We start from the raw sequence: 20,623 nt of genomic DNA, 5'->3' as shown, positions 1-20,623 counted from the left end.
AAGAAAGCGGGCCAAAGCACATAAAACATTAACTCTGTCCAGCAGAGAAGCCTTTTTCTGTTCTTTAATTTTCTCTCTAGGTTAAGTGCAGGGCGCCTAATTCGGATTTCAAAAACACTAGTACTCGCACCCCACGAGCCTGATCTGAATCAGCGCCCCTACAGCTACTCCCAAGCAGCAAGAATAAAACGGAAAGCTAGATCCGCAGTCGAAGTAATGCATGTCTGACCAAGGGAAGAATGCCGCCCGCGAGGCGGCTGCTGGGCCCGCCGCTCTTCCCCTTCGCGCCTGCCGGAGCAATGGCCAGGGCTCGCCCACCAGGCCGGGGTGACGCCTATTCGGCCTTGGCGGGCCAGCATTCGGGGAGCGAGCGGCGGCCGCACTGCGCTGCTTGGGTCATGGGCGCCCCCTTGCTGGCAGCTCGCTCTTGCCTCCTGAGCGGACTTCTGCTGGCAGCCGCAGCGCCGAGCCACGGAGCGGACGGTAAGGCGGCGCCCCGCCGCCCTCTGCCCAGCTGCCGATCGCGGCGGCTCCCGAGAAGCAAGGCCGCCTCGGGCCTGGTCGCGCCAGGGAAGGGGGTGGGGTCGCGGGCCACTCAGTGCCCCCCATTCTGCTGGGAGAGGCGCTCCGCGCTGCTCAGGAGGCCCGCGGGCGGCCGTGCACGCGGAGCGGCTGCGGCGCGATCCCGGGGAGGGCGAGCGAGAGCGAGAGCTGGGCGCAGCGTCTTCGGCAGGCGTCTCTCTCAGCCCAGCCTGCCTCCCCTGGAAGCGATGGGTTGTGCTGGCCACGGTGGGGAAAGGGTGCGATAAAAATACATTATCTCGCCATTTCGAGATCGATAGATAAATAAATGAATGCTTACTCACAAGCATGCTTGTTAATTGCAGCAAGGGTCATTCCCACGTGACATTGTTAGGACTGAAGCCTTAATTTGAACCAGAGCGATTCCTTAGAATCTGCCCTTAGCCGCCAAGAGTACAGTGGAAACCTATTCATATCTGCTTAGAAGTCCCATTGGCGTCAGTGGACTTAGGTGCAGATAATTGTGTATCGGATTACAGACTTACAGTGCAAACCTGTAGGTGTCTGCATGGAAGCCATTTTCATAGAGCGTGGCCTTAGAATAGCCCGTGAATACCCTGGATCGAAAGAAATTGTACCAGTGGGTCCTAGATCAAATCAAGCCAGAACTTTCTCAGGAAGTGAAACTGAGGAAACCCAGCCTGTCCTGTTTTGGACATGACAAGTGAAGGCAAGACTCATTTGACATGTTAATCATGAGGAAGGCTCAAGAAGAGGAAGCCCTACTGTGCAGTGAACCTATTCCATAAAGGAAGCCACAGCCTTGAATGTGAAAGAGCTGAGCAGGGCTCTCAAGGAGAAGATATTCTGGAGGACTTCATTCATAGGGTTGCCATAAGTCAGAGACAGCTTGATGGGTATTGTAACAACAATTGGCCTTAGACTCGCAATTGAACATCTATATGTTTTTCCTGTGAACTGCTATGGCTTTTAACTGCACCCAACTCCTCTGGAAGCAGCTGCAAGGGCAGGAGGTCTGCTTGCTTGCTTAATTTCTGTCTCTTGCAGCTATGAAAGGTGCAATTGCACTGCTAGGTTTTTTGGGGGGGGAGGGGGAAGCAAGCATGGGAGATGGAAATGACGGGTGAGTGACTTGAAGCATGTACAGACTTATTTTCAGCAACAACAACTGGAGGACCATAACTGTTGTACAGGCCTGAGTGCTGTTACCTTTCCCATTAAGAAAAAAATAATAGCTTATAAAACAACAATTATAAAGGAAGTGACGTGGGATCAAAAACTAAAGGGAAAAAAATGGGTAATTTCAGTGCTTAGTGTGTTTTTTCCTCCTAAGATTTGCTGGTGTGATTTTACTAGGAGCACAGAATGTTTCAGTTGCTAAGGGTATAGGCTGCTGCTTTTGTTACATGCCATCAAGTCATCACCAACTTATGGTGACCCTATGAACGAATGTCTTCCAAATTGTCCTGTTCTGCACAGCACTGCTCCGCTTTTGTAAACCCAGGGTTGGGATGAGATGGACTACTAGTTGGCCTTGCTCTTCCTCCTCTTGTGTGTTCAACTTTCCCAAGCCTTATTATCTTTTCCAGTGAGTCTTGCCTTTTCACGAGGTGCCCAAAGTACAACAGCTTCAGTGTCATCATGTTTGCTTCTGGGGAATGTTCTGGCTCAATTTGCTCTAGGACCCACTTGTTTGTCTTTCAGTTGGTACAGCAAATTTGCACAGCTCTCTTCCAGCACCGTGTTTCAAACACATGACTTGTTTTCCTGTTGGCTTTCTTCACAGTCCAGCAGCTTTCATGCCCTTACATAATGATTAGGAGTACAACAGTGTGGTTATCTTGGCCTTAGTCTTCAGTGAAACCATCCTTAACACTGTATAATTCTGTCTAATTCTTCCATTGCTGGTCTTCCAAATCTCAGTGTTGTTCTAATTTCTTGGCTTCAGTCTCCCTTTGAATTGGCAATTGAGCCAAGGTAGCAAAGTCTTTTACAATTTCAATTTCTTCACTGCTGACTTTAAAATTGTGTCATTCTTCCATACTCGTGATTTTTGTTTTTTTTAATGTTGAGCTGCAGTCCTGCTTTTGCAACATCTTTCATTTGCATAAGGAATTCAATTAGGGTATAGGAGTCTTTTAATTTTATTCCAAAGTGGTTTCTGTCTTTGTGGGATAAAGACCAATATAAAAGGGAAGGGTGCATATTTAGACATCAAATGACTTACAATGCATTAGAAGTCATTAGAAGAGGGTTTTTTTTTTAAATTTTAGAAACCTGCTTCTCAGTCTCTTTGGAAACTTATTTCAGAATGATTCCCATTCACTCCATTCACTTTAGTTTATCTGCTGAGAACTGAATGAAGCCAAGCGGTTTGTAAAGATGAACTCGTATGTGCTAAAATATAGCACACTACCTCATATTTTGGGGATTTGATCATCACAGGAAGCAAATAAGATAATGGACAAATTAATTTCCTGTTTTCTCTGTAGCAAGATGAGAAAGTTGCATTATTCTGGAAAGATTTTTTTTTTACCCACCTGACTGGTATACTGCTGTTGATGCAAAGACAGAGGGCCTGAAAAGAAACCCTTAACAGAGCATTGAGACATATTTCATAAAGTCCATGCTAATTTCCAGCTCTAATGCTAACGCATGAGCATACTAAAGTAGGAGTCTTTGGTCCTTAAGACCCAATCTCTCACCCTATGAGCATGTTCAAGGGACAGTATAATCCTGTTTGCATGATTCCGTCTGCTCATTCTGCTAATCAAAGCCCTGGACTCTGCCCCTAATAGCACCACTGCTCAGATCAGTTCCTTATGCTGACTTTCCCAGGTTGTGCAGCAGAAGAAACAGATTCACATGTTCCATGCACACAGTAGATTTCTCCTGAATGGGGGCATGTGTGTATAAAGTGTGAAATAGTTACTTTGATCGAACACTCTGGCAACAGCTGTCGGGTCTATTTTTTATGTAGTCCTCCGGGTTCCTTTGTCCTTTGATACCTTTTGCTAAGTAGCAAGGACGAAGTCATCATATCTCAACCTACCTAGCAGCATCTATTACTATAGAGACTCTCCTAATGGAAAGGAAACCTCATAGCTGTCTTTTAGTAAAATTGGAAAGCCCTTGGCTCATTCCAGTCTTTAGCCAGCAGTATGGGAGCTCCTTCAAAGGAAGCATCCTTTGCTGTGGCAAGAACTGAGAAATCAAGCCCAATGCACAGGCCACAGTGTTTCATTCTGATTTGATCAGAGTAGGGCATTCGTCCTTATCCAGTTATTTATAGAAGGAGGAATAGATACAGATTTAGGTGTATGCGAGGAAGTGGATGAAAGCAGACTTTGGCACACACTCCTCCCAATAACAAGTGCTCCAGCCCCTGGATATGCTACACAGAGGTTGAAGAGCCTAGCTGGATGGGGTGAGCTGGGTGGAGGAGGGAGGGAAACTGTCAAATTGGGTGAAGTAAAGTTCAAGTTTGAGCTGAGCCCTTCCATTTATAGACAAAATATCCCGGATCCAGATAAGACTCTTTAATGGAGACCTGATGGACTTTGGGGAGTTATTCTTGTACCCACATCAGCCTGTGGAAACTGCAGGATGTGATGGCCCAGTGGCCTCTGCTTATAGCTGTGAAGTTGTGCTGGCACATATGGGATTTGGTTTCTGGTAAGCCAGCAGTGACCTATCAATATGGAAGTTTGCAGCAGCAAACTAAACCTTCCTCCCAGAACTCTTAGTCATGGCCTGTTTCATCTGGAAGTCAGTGTGGAACTCCAAAGACTGCCTTAGCTGAGATGATGCGTAGAAATCACCCTCCCTGGGTGGCACTGGGCCTGTTTCGTTCAGGCTCCAGATGCAATGTGTCAGTAAGGCAAACAATCTTAATTCTACATAGTCAAATGCTTATCTGGCTTATTTACAACATGAAAAAGTAACTCGTATCTTGACATAAAGAAGAGTGTCTTCTATTGGTTATTGTTCCCACAGTAGAAGTGAACTTAGAACTGATTTAAAGAATATTATTTTGTTACAATGTTCCTAAAACATATGGTATTCATCTTGGAGAAGAAAAAACAAACATTTACTGCTTACTTTCCTCTAAACTATTCATTGTGGTTTGGAAGAGGAACAAGCAATTCTCTTAAAGTAAGCTGAAATTTCCTTTAGAGTGCAAAGCTGTTACTGGTTTTCCAAAGCACTTTCAGTTCTTGTAAGTTATGAGGAATTAGGACTGCTTTATTCTGTTCCTAGCTGACATGTCTGTTGGCTGTTAGTTTCTGTAAATCATATTTGCTCGGGACCATTTCTATTTCTAGTGTATATGTCTGTCTTCACACTGAGTAATCCGGATATCAAGAGAACAGGGAAGATGAAAGATCTAAACTGGTGATTTAATATGAATCTTTTAAGGAAACGGTGTAGTGAGTCTTCTTAAAATTTTATTTCTCGAGGCATTTTAAGATACACATGGCTCAGCCAAGATCAGAATCCTTGGCACAGACAGTAAGTGCTCGGAAGCCATGCTCACCCAGTATCCATTTTGCTGGAAAGGCAGTCCCAGGTTAGCAGGGGTGCGGCGTGATTCTGAGCTGACTGATGCTATCTCCAAATCCAAACAGCAGGGGGAGCTCTGTCTGAAAAGCCTATAGGCTATAAAATGCGCCACTTGACAAAAGTTCAGCAGAAACACCCCAAGATATTGTTAGACAAAATCCAGTAGTTATGCCCCTATGGTAAAAATGTATATGAAATATTGGCCATTTGCTGCCCTCTAACAGTACTGCAAAATCTGTTGCCTAAGGTACAGTGTCTCACCCGGCCTAATAGTACAGCTTTACTTTTGAGTAAAGGGAGAAAAATCACTTGTCCACTAGCACATTTTAAATGTATAACTTAATTTTTTGATGTTAAGATAAAGAGTTTGAAGTTGACATAAGAATCAATAAGAAGCCAATTCAGAGATTTAAGGATATTATAACAGTTTTAGTAATGAAAAGTGACCTTTTGCTAGAGCAGCTGAGGTCCAAAATGCTAGAACTATGATGAACTATTTACATAGAAGACTTTATTGTATACAGAAGACTGTTCTTAACCTATTAAAACTAAGTGTAATTTACAAGTGTGATTGAATTTAACAGAAATTGCTTTAGTTAGAGTGAAAATTGCTAGGGGGATCCATTTGTTTCTCTTCTAGAAAGTTAACAGGAAAAAAAAGGAACAATATAAAGAAACTAGATTGCAATGTGCCTTTTCAAGAGAGCCCCTTGGATCAACAACTGCTTGCAAGGCCATCAGCAGATAATGCAAACCAGACTATTCTTCAGGTTAGCGAGCACCAGTGGAAACTGGGAAGCACACAAGATAGAATCATATAAAGATCCAAGCTTGTATTAAACAAGCTTTCCCCAAGCTGGGTCCCTCCAGATGTTCTGGACTACAGCTGCCATCCACAGCGACTCAGTGGTCAAGGAAAGACCTGGGTTGGGGGAGGATGCATTAAAACAATGAGTTAGCTAGCATTTGGCTCCCAAATGCTGCAGACACTTGTGGGAGATGAAATCCCATTGGCATCCAGATATAGGTGTGTTTGCGGAAGGAAAAACATATACCCATGTAACTGCAGTGTAATACAGTTTGGGCATTATCTAGAGGCCACCTTGGCTAAAGTAAAGAGCACTACTTAAATATTGCAGTGAAGATCCATGATTGCACTATCAATTTTAAAAATAAAAGCTTCAAGAGAACTCATATGGATCGAGACTATGGTGCTGGCAAAAGGCTGCTTAATGTTTTTTGTAGTGGCATTTTTTTCATTTAATATCTCTCCCTGCCCTATCTGCACCATTGCAGAAGAATGTGATTGAAGATCTAGTTTTGCTCTTAGACATAGAAAACACACATCTTCAAGTTTAATCTCTGGTCCTGTTGATTTTGAATGGGTCTTGATGGTCAACTTTTGCAGGGTTATGCATGTTGATTGCTACTGTCTTAAAATACATGCCTGAGGTACCAACTGCACTTTGTTTTATGTTACTTGGCAAATGGCCTGGGATATTAGCATTTGGGGTGGCTATATAAACAGAACTGTCTATAGAAATGAGTGCACAGTAGCACTGATGGTGATTGTTCTCTTCCTGGCATAGCATGTCCTTCTTTGGCTTGGATTTTATTCGAAAGGAGCTGCTATGCTTTGCTTCCAGGACCATTGGAGACACGCAGCATTGAAGATGCCAGGGAATACTGCAGAGGCAATGGTAATGCAGCTGATCTCTCTCGGGTCACAACCTGCCCATTTTTTATTCACTTATGATATGTGGGGAAAAGTGCATTTAGCATTTGCAGTTTATTTGTACCTTTGAAAACTCTGATAATCATAGGGATTTGCACCAGTGTCAACATTCAGTTCAGATCCTGATTTGGAGAACAGCTCAGTGGCTGTAATTCCTTTTCTTTTTGGCAGTATTGTCAGCACATTATCCCTTTGTGAAGGGATGGTGCATGCCACATTTCAGACAAATAGATCCAGTATTTTTCTGATAGTTTTCTTTAAAGTTTGAGTTCTTTTAAAATTGAATTTCCAGTACCTTTTTCAATTTCTTGCCAGAACTGGATTATATTTCTCTAACCCTCTCAGTCCTCTTCTGCCACATTTCAGACAGAGAGGTTCAGGGAGTTGAGCAAGAGCAACCTTTATTGATCTGATGTTCTCCCTCCAAAGATGAACATATTCCCATTCATTTTTTTGTGGGACATTGCCATGAAATTGGCATATTCCATAAAAGCAGCCCTGAAGTTAGTTAAGAAACCTGACAAATTTAAGAAATGTGTAATGGTCTTTATCAAAGAGAGTTTATTCCATTTTTTGTGGGGGAGAGTTATTCAGTTTCCCTTCTGGCTGTGTGCATTTTTTGGAGAATTTGTATGAAAAATGCACCACAGAGGTATCACCAGTCAAAAGGATTATGATGATTAAAATAAAGTGAAAGGGCATAATCCCATGCATATTTGGACAAGTTTGACAAGTTTCAGTCTTCCCCAGCCAGCCAGTGGACTATAGGACTTTTTCAGTTCAGACATGCACAAACTGTGCTCTAAAGGCATTTTTATTTCTAGTCAGTTGGCACCAAAGGCACAAAGTGTGGTAGGACAAATGGGTGATGGATGAAGAGAGGCTGAAGGTCCTGAACATCCAGCATTTTCCAGGGAAGCATCTACTGTTACAGGTCCTCCAAAACTCCTCTCATGTTCCTGCTCCTGGGAAAGAGAACGAGCAAAGAGTACTGAGCACAGGAACAGCCCTATGATAGATGACTTCAGCATCCCTTCCCCAAAACACTGAGTGGAAAGCTCTGGTGAAACCATTTATTATCATTGGAAGCTAGAGCTCTTGTGCTTAGCTCTGTCTCCCTTATTTGGAGAGCTTGGGGACAAATGTATCAATTTTGCAGGCATATTGTCTACAGCAGTGTCCTTTCTATGTGCTAATCAATCTTCAGGAGAGTTCAGGTCTTACAGCAGTGGGGGAGGGCTCTCTGTTATTTGAACATTTCCTGAATGTTTCTGAATCAGCCCAAATCATTTTGGGATTTGGCCAAATATGAGGGTAATTATAGATCTTAGACCAGCATCCCTGAACCTGGTGCTTTCAGATATTTTGAATGACTATTCCTAGCATATGTGGGAATGCTGCCTGGGGCCTATCAAAATGGGTTCAAAACTTCTGAAAGACCCAAGATTGAGGAAAACTGGCAGAAAGTGTGATACAGATTAGCAGAGATGATTTAAGCATTTTGCAGTCAGAGGCAAAGGCTAAGATGGAACCTTTTCCCCTTCCATCCCACATTCCATTCCGATTCAGTCCAGCCAGTCTTGTGTTCATAACAATCTAGCAGGCTGTTGGCAGATCTTTCAAGGTAACAGAATTTCAACAAGCCTTTCACTGTGCCCTCTGGCATATCCAGTTGCGGGTGAGAGGAGAGCAATTGCAGTGTCATTGTCAGCTCAAGTGTTTCTAAAACATTTTACTTTGAAGAATGCTTTCCACATGGACTTGTCCGCCACAGAAGAGTTGCAGTCTGTTGCAGATGACTCCAGCATATTTGAATGTGTGCCTTAGCTGCTGTGTCTTAGCACCCCACATGCTGCAAGAGAACCAACACACTCCTGCAGACTGCAGAGAAAGAGAGATGACTACTGGGCAGGCAAACTATCTTTCAAGCAAACTTCTCTTCATACATACGTGGTGGTTTAAAGCAATCCCTTAAGAAGCTTTAACTGTGCCAGAGATACCCAGGAACATGGACTAAAAAACCACTGACCTAGCCCAGTGTGGTTACCCAACTCTTGGGCAGGTTTGCATGCCACACCAATCAACCTTGGCAATAAACTGCAGGAACAACCTACAGAGTACCCAACATACACTTGTTTGAGCTTATTTGGGTTGTCACACCACTTCTTGATCTGTAAAAACTAATCTGGATGCAGTGGGAGTAAAAAGGTGGAAGAGAGTTGTAGTGAGCCAGAACAGCTCCCCAACATGGTGTGGGGAGGGCAGTAAACCGGTGCCAGCCACTGCACAACACCACTAGAGCACTTTTAAAGACAGCAAGGGGGTTTTGTCACTCTTGTCGCACAACTCCCTTGCTGTTGGACTTCACCCATGGAGGAACTGGTCATCTGACATGACAACCACCTTGAGTAAAATGACACCTAGAATAGTCCATGGGTTTTCATGGTGACTTACTTGAAAAACAAGCTGTCATGGGGCTATACCAAAGTATCTCTCATGGGTTGTTGTACTGCATCAGTGAGGTCTGTTTAGAAGTCAGCTCTTAAAATCCCCCAGTATCTGGTAGTTCTAGTGGGATATACTTCCAAGAAAATTAGTTAAGAATCAGCTGTCAAAGATTAACTTGACAGCTGTTAAATTGTGCTTGCACTTCCCACTGATGCTTACAGGACTGAATGGTACAAAACTGTGACGTATTATGCTTTTATAAAAGACAGATGAGAAGGAACACAACTTTGTGAGACAGTACTTAAACAGAGGGCAGTGTCCAGTTTTGCCTGACTGCCAGAGGGTACCATCTTAAGCACAATGAGCAGCTAAGCAGTTGTTAAAGCAACCCAAAATGATCTAAAACACTTAATTCTGGAATGGTGTAAATCATTTCAGTAACTCATAGCAGGATGTCCCACTGACCTGATCCAGTGCAGAAACATACGTTTCCACTTGTTTTCAGAGTTCCTAATTCCCTGTTGCACAACCAGTGGATCCCATTAGTGTAAGGCAATCAGTGGGATTGCAGTGGCTATGTTGGATTCTGGTCATTCCTGATTAAAGGCATAGTCTGAGGTCTGTTTGAGTTCTCGTTTTAAAACTGAGATTTGACTTTGATTTGCGTGTTTTTCAAATGCAGCATCAGGAGCAGATATTATCAGCATAAATAACAAAGAGGAGAATACTTTCATCAAAAACAGTTTCTGTTCCCATTGGCATGGACCTGAATATATATCGTTGGGCATGTTTTTTGACACAGATGGTGAGTGACGCAAGGCTTGATGGTGAACTGATCTGACATAGCCCTATTTTTTGTTGGGGAACTTACCTCCATTAGGGCTCCTCTAGTGTCTTCAAGGAAAAACTCACATCAAAATAACTACTTTCAATATCCCCAAATGTAAGAAAAGACCAAGGTAGGCTCTTTTTCTGTAAGGACTTATTCTTGCCCAGAGCTTGGGAACAGGTGCCAGTGCGGTTTACCGAAAGTCATCCCTGAGAATTGCAGTGTCATCAAACAAAGGAAATACAAAGGATGCTACATAGTCCCAGGCATGGAACTAACTGGGAAGGAAAGTGAAATGGAATGGCAGCCCAATAGCTGGAAAGACTCAGATGTGGAGAGGCAGTTTGGTGCCTACAGGCACCAGTGTCCCCTGCTTTCCTTTCCTGAGGCCCACCAAGGCACCCTGTCCCTCCCACTGTTTTAATCTTTTCCTTCTGGTCACTGCGACTGTTGTGAAATAGCCTTGTGTTGGTGCTGAAAACTGAGGGTTTTTGTTTGTTGGACTTCAGACCCAACTTCAGCCTTAGATTCAGGACAGGTCTCTTGCCCTTTGCTATGCTCCCATAGCAGCCATTTGGTGATGATGCCCAGGACAGTCACTTCGGGTGCATATTGTTCTTGTAGTCAGTTTGCCTCCCTCGTATCAAGATCTTATTATCTATTAGCCAGTGCATGGGTCTGTAACTGAGGTGTTATCCAACCGAGAACACACAATGCTTTTGATAAAGACTTGAGTCGACAAAAAATTATAGCACACTAAAGCCACATTAATACAAGCTTAAGCATGTACTCAAACAGTAGGTGCCTCTGTGCTCATTGGGGCATATTTTGTAGAATGGGATGAGCAACTGTGAGAGATCTGTGGACTGTTTCTGGAAAAATCCCCCCACCCTGGCAATTAAAAAAGTGGCAAGCTACTCCACAGAACTACAAGGATTAAATTTAGCTTGTTTGGAAACACTGACCTTTGCAGGTGTCCACAGCAAGTACAGATCACTGAAACAGTCACATTTAACTTGCAAACAAGCAGTTCTGACCCATGCAGTTCTCTGTTGTCTTCCAGATTTATTTCACTCCAGCCAGGATAATGGGGTCACATGTAGAGCACAGGCTGTATGTTGCCTACCCCTGACAATTTCTATTTAAGGTGCCAGAAGCTTCTTTGCAATGTTGAGGACAGGGGATGTATAGCATCCCAAGCAGTTTTTTTTTAATTCATCTGTCCTTCAGAAAAACAAAAAATTCTTACCTTTTTTCCACTTTACTTCATTGCAGATGATGATTTCAGATGGTTCGATGATTCAGAAGTTAGTTTTACAAACTGGATGGAGGAGGAAAGCAACACAGAGCTCCTCAACACTTGCGCCACTATGCACACTAGCTCAGGGGGATGGAAGAAGACAAGCTGTGAGCAGCTACCGCTGACTGAAATTCTGTGTGAAGCTACTGGTATGTATGTTACTTTACTGACACCCTGAAAAAGGTTTCTGTCTCACACAATACATGGCTAGATTTTATAAGGAGTTGAGGATATGTCTTGGAAGGAGTTAGTACTATGATAGACACAATGGGTCAGAACCAGGGAAAACATAAAAGGATCCCCTCAGTGGAAGATTCTTTGGTGGAACCTTCCACTGAGTGGCTGGAATTGGGAAGTAATTGGGGAGGAGGAACAATTCTCCCCTTCCCCCTGCAGTTTCCTGAAAATTTGTTGGGGGGTTGGTCTAGATCTCCAAGAAAAGTGCGGTAGGTGGAAATGGAGGCTGCAGATAGAGAGGGAACCAGCGTAGAACGCCTCCCCTGCTTTTCTGCTAGCAGCAGCATCCCAAGCAGCACTCCACTTGGGACACTCCATCACTGGAATGGAAACTCTGGATCCAACTAATTCTTTCTTCTAAATATGCTAAAAGTGAAAGATGCATGTCCTACTTGCAGTTGTTCAGCTAGAGTATGTATTCACATCCATTTTTTATTTATTTAGCGAGCCATCCTACAGTCCATAGGAGTACATCCCAAGACCGTGGGATTTTTTTTGCAGGGGGTGGATTCCATTTGCTGAGGCACCAGGCCTTCCTATGAACTTTCAAGTGGGATCCCTTCCCCTCCCAGCCCCCATGGGAAAGAACTGCAGTATATTCCCTTCATGTCAAAGAGTATGAAGGCTTGCAGGATTGGGCAATCCATAAAAGCACCTACATATTTCAAGCTTTTCGAGAGAAGTTCTTAGAGAGCACATGACTTCCAGCACTGTAGATACCATGAAGACAGGCATGAAAGACTCTTTTGGAAAGCCACTGGCTTTCATCCCAAACAATTTAATTGGATTAATAATTCCAATATGATAAAGGATACAGTGCACACTGTAACACCCCATATGAATGCAGGTTTTATTGGTTTTCAAAGACTTATACAGACAGGTGCTCTGTATTTACTTAATGCAAATCATTAGTGTATACTTCAATGCAAGGGTAGCATCATATCTGTTTTGTGTGTGCATAACTGCTTTTCAAACTAAGGTGAATGGGAAAGTTTCTTGCCTGAAAAGGTGTGTTCTTCAGACACTCAAGAGTACACTATTCAAAATAAGGATTTGTAGAATTTGGTGTATTATCAATTTATAATTCATTGCAGCAAAAGCTAATATGGGATATTATCTGTACTGCTAGAAAGTATACAGAAAAATAAATTGCAAAATACAATTCATTGTCCAGATCATAAACAGGCCAACACAGTCCAAGCTGCATGTTATAATGTGTACCTATTAGTCCTAGAATGTGAATGCAAACCTGAATCCAGCTGCATGATAATCTGAAGAATGTACTCTTCTTTAAAAAATAGTACTCATCAGTGCCTTTTTATTTTCTTTTACATGTATGCTTGTAGTTTTTAATCAAAGGAAATATTTACTGGGTGAGTAGAGTCTCTCTCTCTTCTTTTTTCATGTTGTCCAGTAGTCAAACTGTGATTAGATACTGCTTTTTCCTAACTGAGAAAGGCAGGTTGCTCACCTGTAACTGTCATTCTTCGAGTGGCCATCTGTGCATTCACACACATGAGTGCTGTGCCTGCGCAGTGCCTATGGCGGGAAAGATTCAAAGCTTAACGGTTTTGGCGGGAACTCCTCATCCCCCCGGTATAAAAGAGCAGAGTGCCGGCCATTTCCTCAGTCTACTGAAGACCGATTGTTTGCCCCCTCGTGGGAGCAAGAGATATTGCAGGGAACTGCTGAACCGGAGAGAAAAAATTACCAATGAAACCGTTATCAAAGAGAAATGGTACCATATAAGCCCATTCACCGACACCGAGTAGGGCCGGCGGGTGCGTTGTGTGAATGCACAGATGGCCACTCGAAGAACGACAGTTACAGGTGAGCAACCTGCCTTTCTTTGTCGTGGCCTCTGTGCATCACACATATGGGTGATTAGCAAGCTTACTAGACCTGGAGGCAGGCGGTGTCATCATTGAAGAACAGAAGAAAGGATTGTCCAGCCAAAGGAGCAATTGTGTCTGGCATGCACATCAAGACAGTAATGCCTGGCAAAGGTGCAAGGAATCGTCCAAGTGGCAGCCTTGCAAATGTCCTGGATCAGAATGCCAGCGGCAAAGGCAGAGGAAGCAGCTTCCACCCTCATAAAATGCCCTCTGGGCATGACAGGTATGTCAAGCTTGGCGAGCTGACACGCTAGCTCGATGGTCTGTACAATCCACTTTGAAAGTCTCTGTGAACCAACAGGGGAGCCCTTATCATAGTCTGAGTATTTAACAAAGAGGCGGTTAGATTTACGGAAGGACTCCGTGCGAGACCTGTAAAAGGCAAGGCAGCAACGAATGTCGAGAGAATGTAATGACCGTTCTATTTGTGTAGCAGGCGTAGGAAAAAAGGCTGGTAAGACGATGTCCTGGTTAATGTGAAAAGGAGACAGAACCTTGGGTAAGAATGTCGGATCAGTACAGAGAATGACTTTCTCCTTATGGAAGTTAAGGTAAGGAGGATCTATCTAAAGTGCACAGAGTTCACTAGCCCTTCGGTCAGACGTGACTGCAACGAGAAAGGCAGTCTTCCAAGATAGGAGGCGTAAGTCAGTAGTTGCCAGGGGCTCGAAAGGAGTACAGGTGAGTGCCTGAAGAACAACCGAGAGGCTCCAAGTAGGGATAGCTGGGCGAAGTGGTGGTTGGAGGTTCTGTAAACCCTTGAGGAATCGACGTATGAGGGTATGAGAAAAAACCGAAGAACCCCGCACCTGTCCGCAGTAGTGGGAAATTGCAGCTATATAAACTTTAATAGACAATGGCTGAAGTCCCGATTGATGGAATGATAAGAGAAATTGAAGGATATTTTCAACAGAGGCTGAAGAAGTGGTAAAACTGTTGCATTCAGCAAAGGATGTGAAGCTCTTCCATTTAGCCACATAAGATCGGTGAGTTGCAGGTCTTAGGGCAGACTGGAGAATGAATTGAGTATCGGGATGGAGAGCACTTGGATTCGATGAGAAGTCTATCGGTATCGGGGAAGAAGAGGCTGTCTCGGGACGGTGTTGGACAAGTGTAGGAGTCCCCAAATCCGCTGGTACCAAAGGGACCCCATGGTTCATCGAATGTGCCAGGCTGTCAGGCTGAGTGAGGGAAGATCTGGGTGACGAACAGCTCTGTACTGTTGAGTTATTAGATGAAGTATGAGAGGCAGGCGGAGAAAGGTGCTGCCAGATAGACGGAGAAGAGTAGGGAACCACGGTTGACAGGGCCACCAGGGGGTGATCAGGATCCCCGTGGCACCATCATAGACAATCTTGGCTAGGACCCTCATTATGAGTGGGATTGGGGGAAACGCATAAAAGAACATGTTGGACCAAGGGATCATGAGTACATCCCCTGTCGATCCCGGACTGATGCCGGCATGAAAGCAGAACATCTTGCACACCTTGTTCGTGTGAGTGGCAAACAGGTCTATGTGCAGAGAACCCCAAGTCCGGAAGAGGCGATGGCAGGTCAGACAATCCAGTTCCCATTCGTGGGTCGACATCTGCCCATTGAAGGCGTCGGCCTCCTCGTTGTCGGTACCAGCCAGGTGAACAGCGAGGAGGGTGATCTCCCTGGAGATGCACCAGTCCCACAGCTGCATTGCCAGGCGGGCCACGGGGGCCGACTTTGTCCCACCTTGTTTGTTTATATAGAATACAGCGACAATGTTGTCGGAGGCAATTTGCACAACGTGCTGCCGGAAAGTGTCCTCGAATGATCAAAGGGCTTTGAAGACCACCAGGAGTTTGAGGTAATTGATGTGTCTGGTGGTCTCCTGATGGTCCCAGGTGCCCTGTGTACGGAGACTGGCACATAGGGCTCCCCACCCGGTAAGGGAGGCATTGGTAAACAAAGTCAAGGTCAGGTGAGGCAGACGAAATGGGTCGCCTCCGGACAAATTGTGCCGCATAGAGACTGGAGGACGGAGGTTGGAAGGCGGAGGAGACAGTGAGGGGTTGAGTCTCGTTGGGGTTGAAACATTCAGTTGAACCACAACTGGAGTGGTCTCATCCGTTGTTTGGTGTGGGAAACTGTGGAGACTGTAGAGGCCATGTGACCGAGAAGTTTCTGCACTGAGAGTACTGGAACAGCTCTGTCCATGTGGATTCGACAGATCGATGAGCACAGATTGTCTTGTCGACTTTGTGGAAGAAAGGCTCTCATCAGCGTGGAATCGAGACGAGCTCCAATGAAGTCGATGATCTGTGAAGGAATAAGGCACGATTTCTCATGATTAATGCATAGACCCAAATTGTCCAAGAGGATACAAATAGTCTGAAATGATGGCCGAAGACCTTCCTTAGATGGGGAGAAGATCAGCCAGTCATCCAGGTAGGGGTACACTTGAATGCCTTGGAGCCGAAGATGCGCACACACCGGAGCCATACATTTCGTAAAAACCCGGGGGGCAGTAGCCAGTCCAAACGGAAGGACGTTGAACTCAGAACCGACAGTGAATCAGAGAAGACGCCTGTGGGACAGGTGAATGGTAATGTGAAAATAGGCATCTTTCAAATCCAGAGAAGCGAACCAATCCTCTCTCCTAAGCAACGGAAGGATATTTTGAAGGGTGGTCAGACTGTTCGCCCTTGACAATGTGGTAGAACTTGTCGGTATTGGGATTGAAGCGGTGCTGGGCCTCGATCTCAAGTGACCTTGTAAGCCTCACCATCAGTTCTCCAAAGGGTTCCTCCAGTGAGCTGGGACCCTGTGTAGAGATCACCGCGTCTGGTGAAGTAGGCGCCACTTCGGAGTCCTCCGAGTCCAAATCATAGTGAGGCGGGAGGCTAGAAGAAGAGTCGATAGGCAAAGAGGGACGCCTGGACTGAGCCGCCCTCAAAATCAAAGGGGCGTCTCTCGGTACCGGAGAGAGGGTACGATCACACACCGGTGGGTAGTAACCGTAGGGTGGATAATCATCCCATGTCTCACGATGAGACGGCCTATGGGGTGGTTGCACCCATTCTTCCGAGGGGTGCATGGAGGCGCGTTGCTGATATCACACCTGCTGAGGAGCAGCCCTCGGGGAAGGCTTGAGTGATGGTTGGGGGGTAGGTGAACGAGCCATTGGAGGAGAGTCCCGAATCTTTTCGTCGGAGATTGATCCCAGCAAGGGAATGTCCCGTTGCTCAGGGGAAGACTGGACAGAAGGTGCAACCCATCTTGGAGACCCAGGCAGTGTCTGGTCGGTGTCGGTACTGAAGCAGCCATTGGGATCGATGGGGCAGACGAACCCAAGTCACGGTACCTGGAATGGTCGAGTTTTTTAGGCTTGCGGGCCGACTTATCCGTCTTAGGCTTCTTACGGCCTGAGGACTTGTCCAATCCACTATGCTTCCTCTTCTCCTTCTGTGGAGATGCAGAGGAGTTTTGACCCTCTGGCAAAGGGGCACCATCAGCCGATGGGCGGGGCAGAAGCATGGTGGAAGAGGAGGACGGAGGGGCAGATTTGCCTGCCAGTTGGTCTGATTGAAGCAGGGCTTGGTCCCACAAAAGTTTGCGTAGGCGATTCTCCCGATTTTTCCTCGCCTGCTTAAAAGCCTGACAATGGCCACATTTATCGGTCCTGTGCCCTTCTCCAAGACAGAGAAGGCACAGATCGTGCAGATCAGTAGGTGACATTTTGGACCCGCACTGAGAGCACTTGCGAAAAGCCACACACTGCACCATCAAGGAAGAAAGAGAAGATAGCAAAGTAAAGAGAAAAGAGGAACAATATTGTTTTGTTTTTTGTTCTTTTTTTAACAGAGAAAAGGGGGAAATTGAGAAGAAACTTCTAACAGGGAGGGAAAAACTTGGAATCGTAACGTTTAAGAGAGATAATAGCAACTGGATAAACATGTACAAACTGTGAGACAAAAGGCTCGAGGCACAGCAAACAGTGGTCACAAGAAGACTGAGGAAATGGGGGGCACTCTGCTCTTTTATACCGTGGGGGGGATGCAGAGTTCCCGCCAAAACCGTTAAGCTTTGAATCTTTCCAGCCATAGGCACTGCGCAGGTGCAGCACCCATATGTGTGAAGCACAGAGGCCATGATGAAGAACAGCTGTTCTAACTGAAACTGAAAACTGCAGCATCCACACTTAGAATGGTTTGCCTCCAGATGCAGCCATATCCAAAGTAGACTCAGTGAAGTCAATATGAATTAATTTGGTGAGGTACTTAGTACCAATGATTTCAATGGCACTACTCTAGGTTTGACTAAATCTCGATAGGATCCCATGTTCTCTGTTTAGATATGCAAGTGGTATGTTAACAGTCTCTGCTTAGAGCCAGTGTGGTGTAGTGGTTAAGAGACTGAGTAATCTGGGTTCCAGCCCCCACACAGCCATGGAGCCAACTGGATGACTTTGGGCCAGTCACAGCCTCTCAGGCCAACCTATTTCACAGGGTTGCTGTCGTAAGAAACAAAGTGGGATATAAATCTCATAAATAAATAATTTAATTTCCATACCACCCAACAGCCAAAGCTCTATTTGTTGTGCTTTGTGTGTATCAAAGATTCTGTGCTTTCAGGTCCAATCAACTTTGTTGCTACAAGATAGTGGTAAATATAGTACAGCATTTTCCTAGCATTTTCTATTGTCAGCTTTTTTGCTGACCCAGCTACCACCCTGATTTGGTATTGGTTCTCTGCTGCTTTATACAAAACAAGTTTTTGGCTAGCATGTATTGGACCTGGTAATGCATAAGTCAAAATATGATGAAACAGAAGTAATCATGTTTGGCTCATGAATAACCTGTCATAACATTTGCAGACCTTACAGTTCTCCATCCCCCTCAACTTCCCACATTGTGTGAGATGAAACAGTTTAAGAATGTTCAGCTGTTTATGAACATTGATACAGTACTGCATGCTGGTCTTCTGTAGCAGGCTTTAGAACTGAAATATTATAGAAAAGGTCATAAAGTAAGTTGCCTAAGTAAAGATCCAATAACTGCTAACATTAGAAGTGCTAAATTAGTGCAACAGCAGATGGACATCTGTATCGATATGGACTATGTGTTTTTCATGGATTCATGGTGTTATTTCAGGTGAAACAGCATGGACAACTGCCTTAGTTATAACTTCGACAGTAATTGTTTCAGTAGCTGCAGCAATTCTCTGGTTTCTTTACCAAAGGAGAGTTTCTTCTGGAGCAAGAGATACAATACACAGGTCTACCAATCAAAGTCCATATAATGATGAAACAATGCTTATAGAGGAGGGAAATGAATATACTGCCTAGATTTTATTTATAAATGTATAATTATCTTGAGAGTAATAATGGTAATTATTAATTACTCTAATAAATAATAGAGTAATAAACCATGACACTGCTATTCCACATGAAACTGTTAATTAGAAATCTTAAATTGTTGATGTAATTGCTCTTACCGATATATGATTTTCTCTCTGTGCAGATATCGTACTTTTTCACAAATTGCACTTCTATCATGCAAACGTTCTCAAATACTCATCGGGGAAGGTGTAGTTTTTAGTTAAAAAAAAAAAAAAAGGAGATATGTGCTAGCCAAAATCAAATACTCAGCTGCTTAATCTCTCCAGCTGAATTGTGGAACTTTTGACGGCACAATCCTATGTGGCTGCCTATAGCACTTCAGTCACAAACTTACGGGCATCTAATAAGTGTGAGAGGAGAGCAGAAGCTAAGATTGCCTCTATGCTTCCCCTCATCTTCAAAAACATGGCCATCTAAATGTTTGTCCCTTTCTTGTGAGGAGCAGCAGCAGAAGCACTCCCTGGATTCATCCAGCAAAGGTGGCGCTTCACTCTTCTCCCTGGAAGAGAGCCCCTGGAATGTGCTCCCAGCATATGCCTCTCTTGCATGTGCAAGACTGTAGCTGACACAGGATGAACCATGCAGGCTGCAAGGGTGGCAAAAGACTGTGCTGACATCCAAAAACAAAGTCCTTGCTGTGTCCTTGGAAGGCTTTTCCCAAAGTGCAGTAGGGACTCTGCCTTTTCCTATGGCTGGGCAGACAGGTCCTAAGGGACTTTAATTTCAGCTAGAGAATGGTCATTGTTTACAAATCACCCTAAATGAGAAGGCAACTATGTACAGAAATCCTTAGTGATCCACCCTGGCTGGAGAAAGCCTTCTGCATCTATGTATTTCTGCCTTAAAAGCCACTGTACTGAATGGTTTTTAAAGTCAGTTAACATATCACCTAAATTGGCCCAGAGTTTGACAAACTATAAAAGCACAAACTGGCAACCACCATTATAAGTCACACTAGAAGTTCAGTTGTTCAGCTGGAACTATCTGCTTCAAACCTTTGGTTTTTCTATCAGTTCCATCATAATCCTGATGCCAAGTTCAAGGCAGTCACATGCCCTCCTAAGAAGCTGCACGTGTTTCATTAATTTCAATGACGGCCGTGCAAAACACTAAAACCTATGTGTTGTACCTTCCTACTGAAGGCGGACATATTTTGTATAAATGAAGGCCAACTAGTTTTGTATTAACATGGATATGGAAGAAAGCCAAGAACCATCTTCATACAAATTCACTTAACATATTTTTATATTCCATTATTAAATAAAATGTTTGTCTAATATGTAAGCATTGTTTATGTTGAGATTATACAGAAAGCAGAGCACGATGTTTTGTAAAACATAACAGGAAAGGAGTCTTCTTAGAATTGTGTACATAAAGCAATTCACTGTTTACAATAAAATACTGTGGCAAAGTGTTAGAGGAATATGTTTCCTTCATATTGCAATGGTAATTCCTAAAATGGATGAGCAGGTGAAATAACTGGTTAATGGGCTATTTATTACATATTAAATTGCAGCCTCTAACTGTAGGCCCATTATAAGCTGTCTTGTACCCGAAGAGAGCAGAATTTGTACCACCGCAACCTCTGTTTCCTGTTGCTTTCCCTTCTTCCCACCACTGTGCATCCCACTAACTTCACTACTTCACTGAAGTTCTCACTAGATCTTCACAGAGCCTTGTGAAATGGCCAAACATTTCATGA

The 20,623-nt window shown here is 44.2% G+C and overlaps 1 protein-coding gene across 1 annotated transcript; it reads left to right on the top strand.

Annotated features, from left to right (window-relative positions):
- Nucleotides 1-239: 239 nt before the first annotated feature.
- Nucleotides 240-19,121, top strand: LOC123021725 (CD302 antigen-like). The gene is made up of 6 exons (XM_044426772.1): nucleotides 240-483; nucleotides 6,696-6,806; nucleotides 9,972-10,094; nucleotides 11,394-11,567; nucleotides 13,002-13,028; nucleotides 18,674-19,121. The coding sequence occupies exons 1-6, from the start codon at nucleotides 240-242 to the stop codon at nucleotides 18,865-18,867; spliced, it is 873 nt and encodes a 290-aa protein (XP_044282707.1). The 3' UTR covers nucleotides 18,868-19,121.
- The last annotated feature ends 1,502 nt before the right edge of the window (nucleotides 19,122-20,623 follow it).

Source organism: Varanus komodoensis, unplaced genomic scaffold, assembly GCF_004798865.1.
Source record: "Varanus komodoensis strain SLA01 unplaced genomic scaffold, ASM479886v1 scaffold178, whole genome shotgun sequence".
In the NCBI taxonomy this organism is placed as follows: domain Eukaryota; kingdom Metazoa; phylum Chordata; class Lepidosauria; order Squamata; family Varanidae; genus Varanus; species Varanus komodoensis.
Note: the sequence above shows the minus strand (reverse complement) of the source record. Positions and strands in the feature narration are given on the sequence as shown.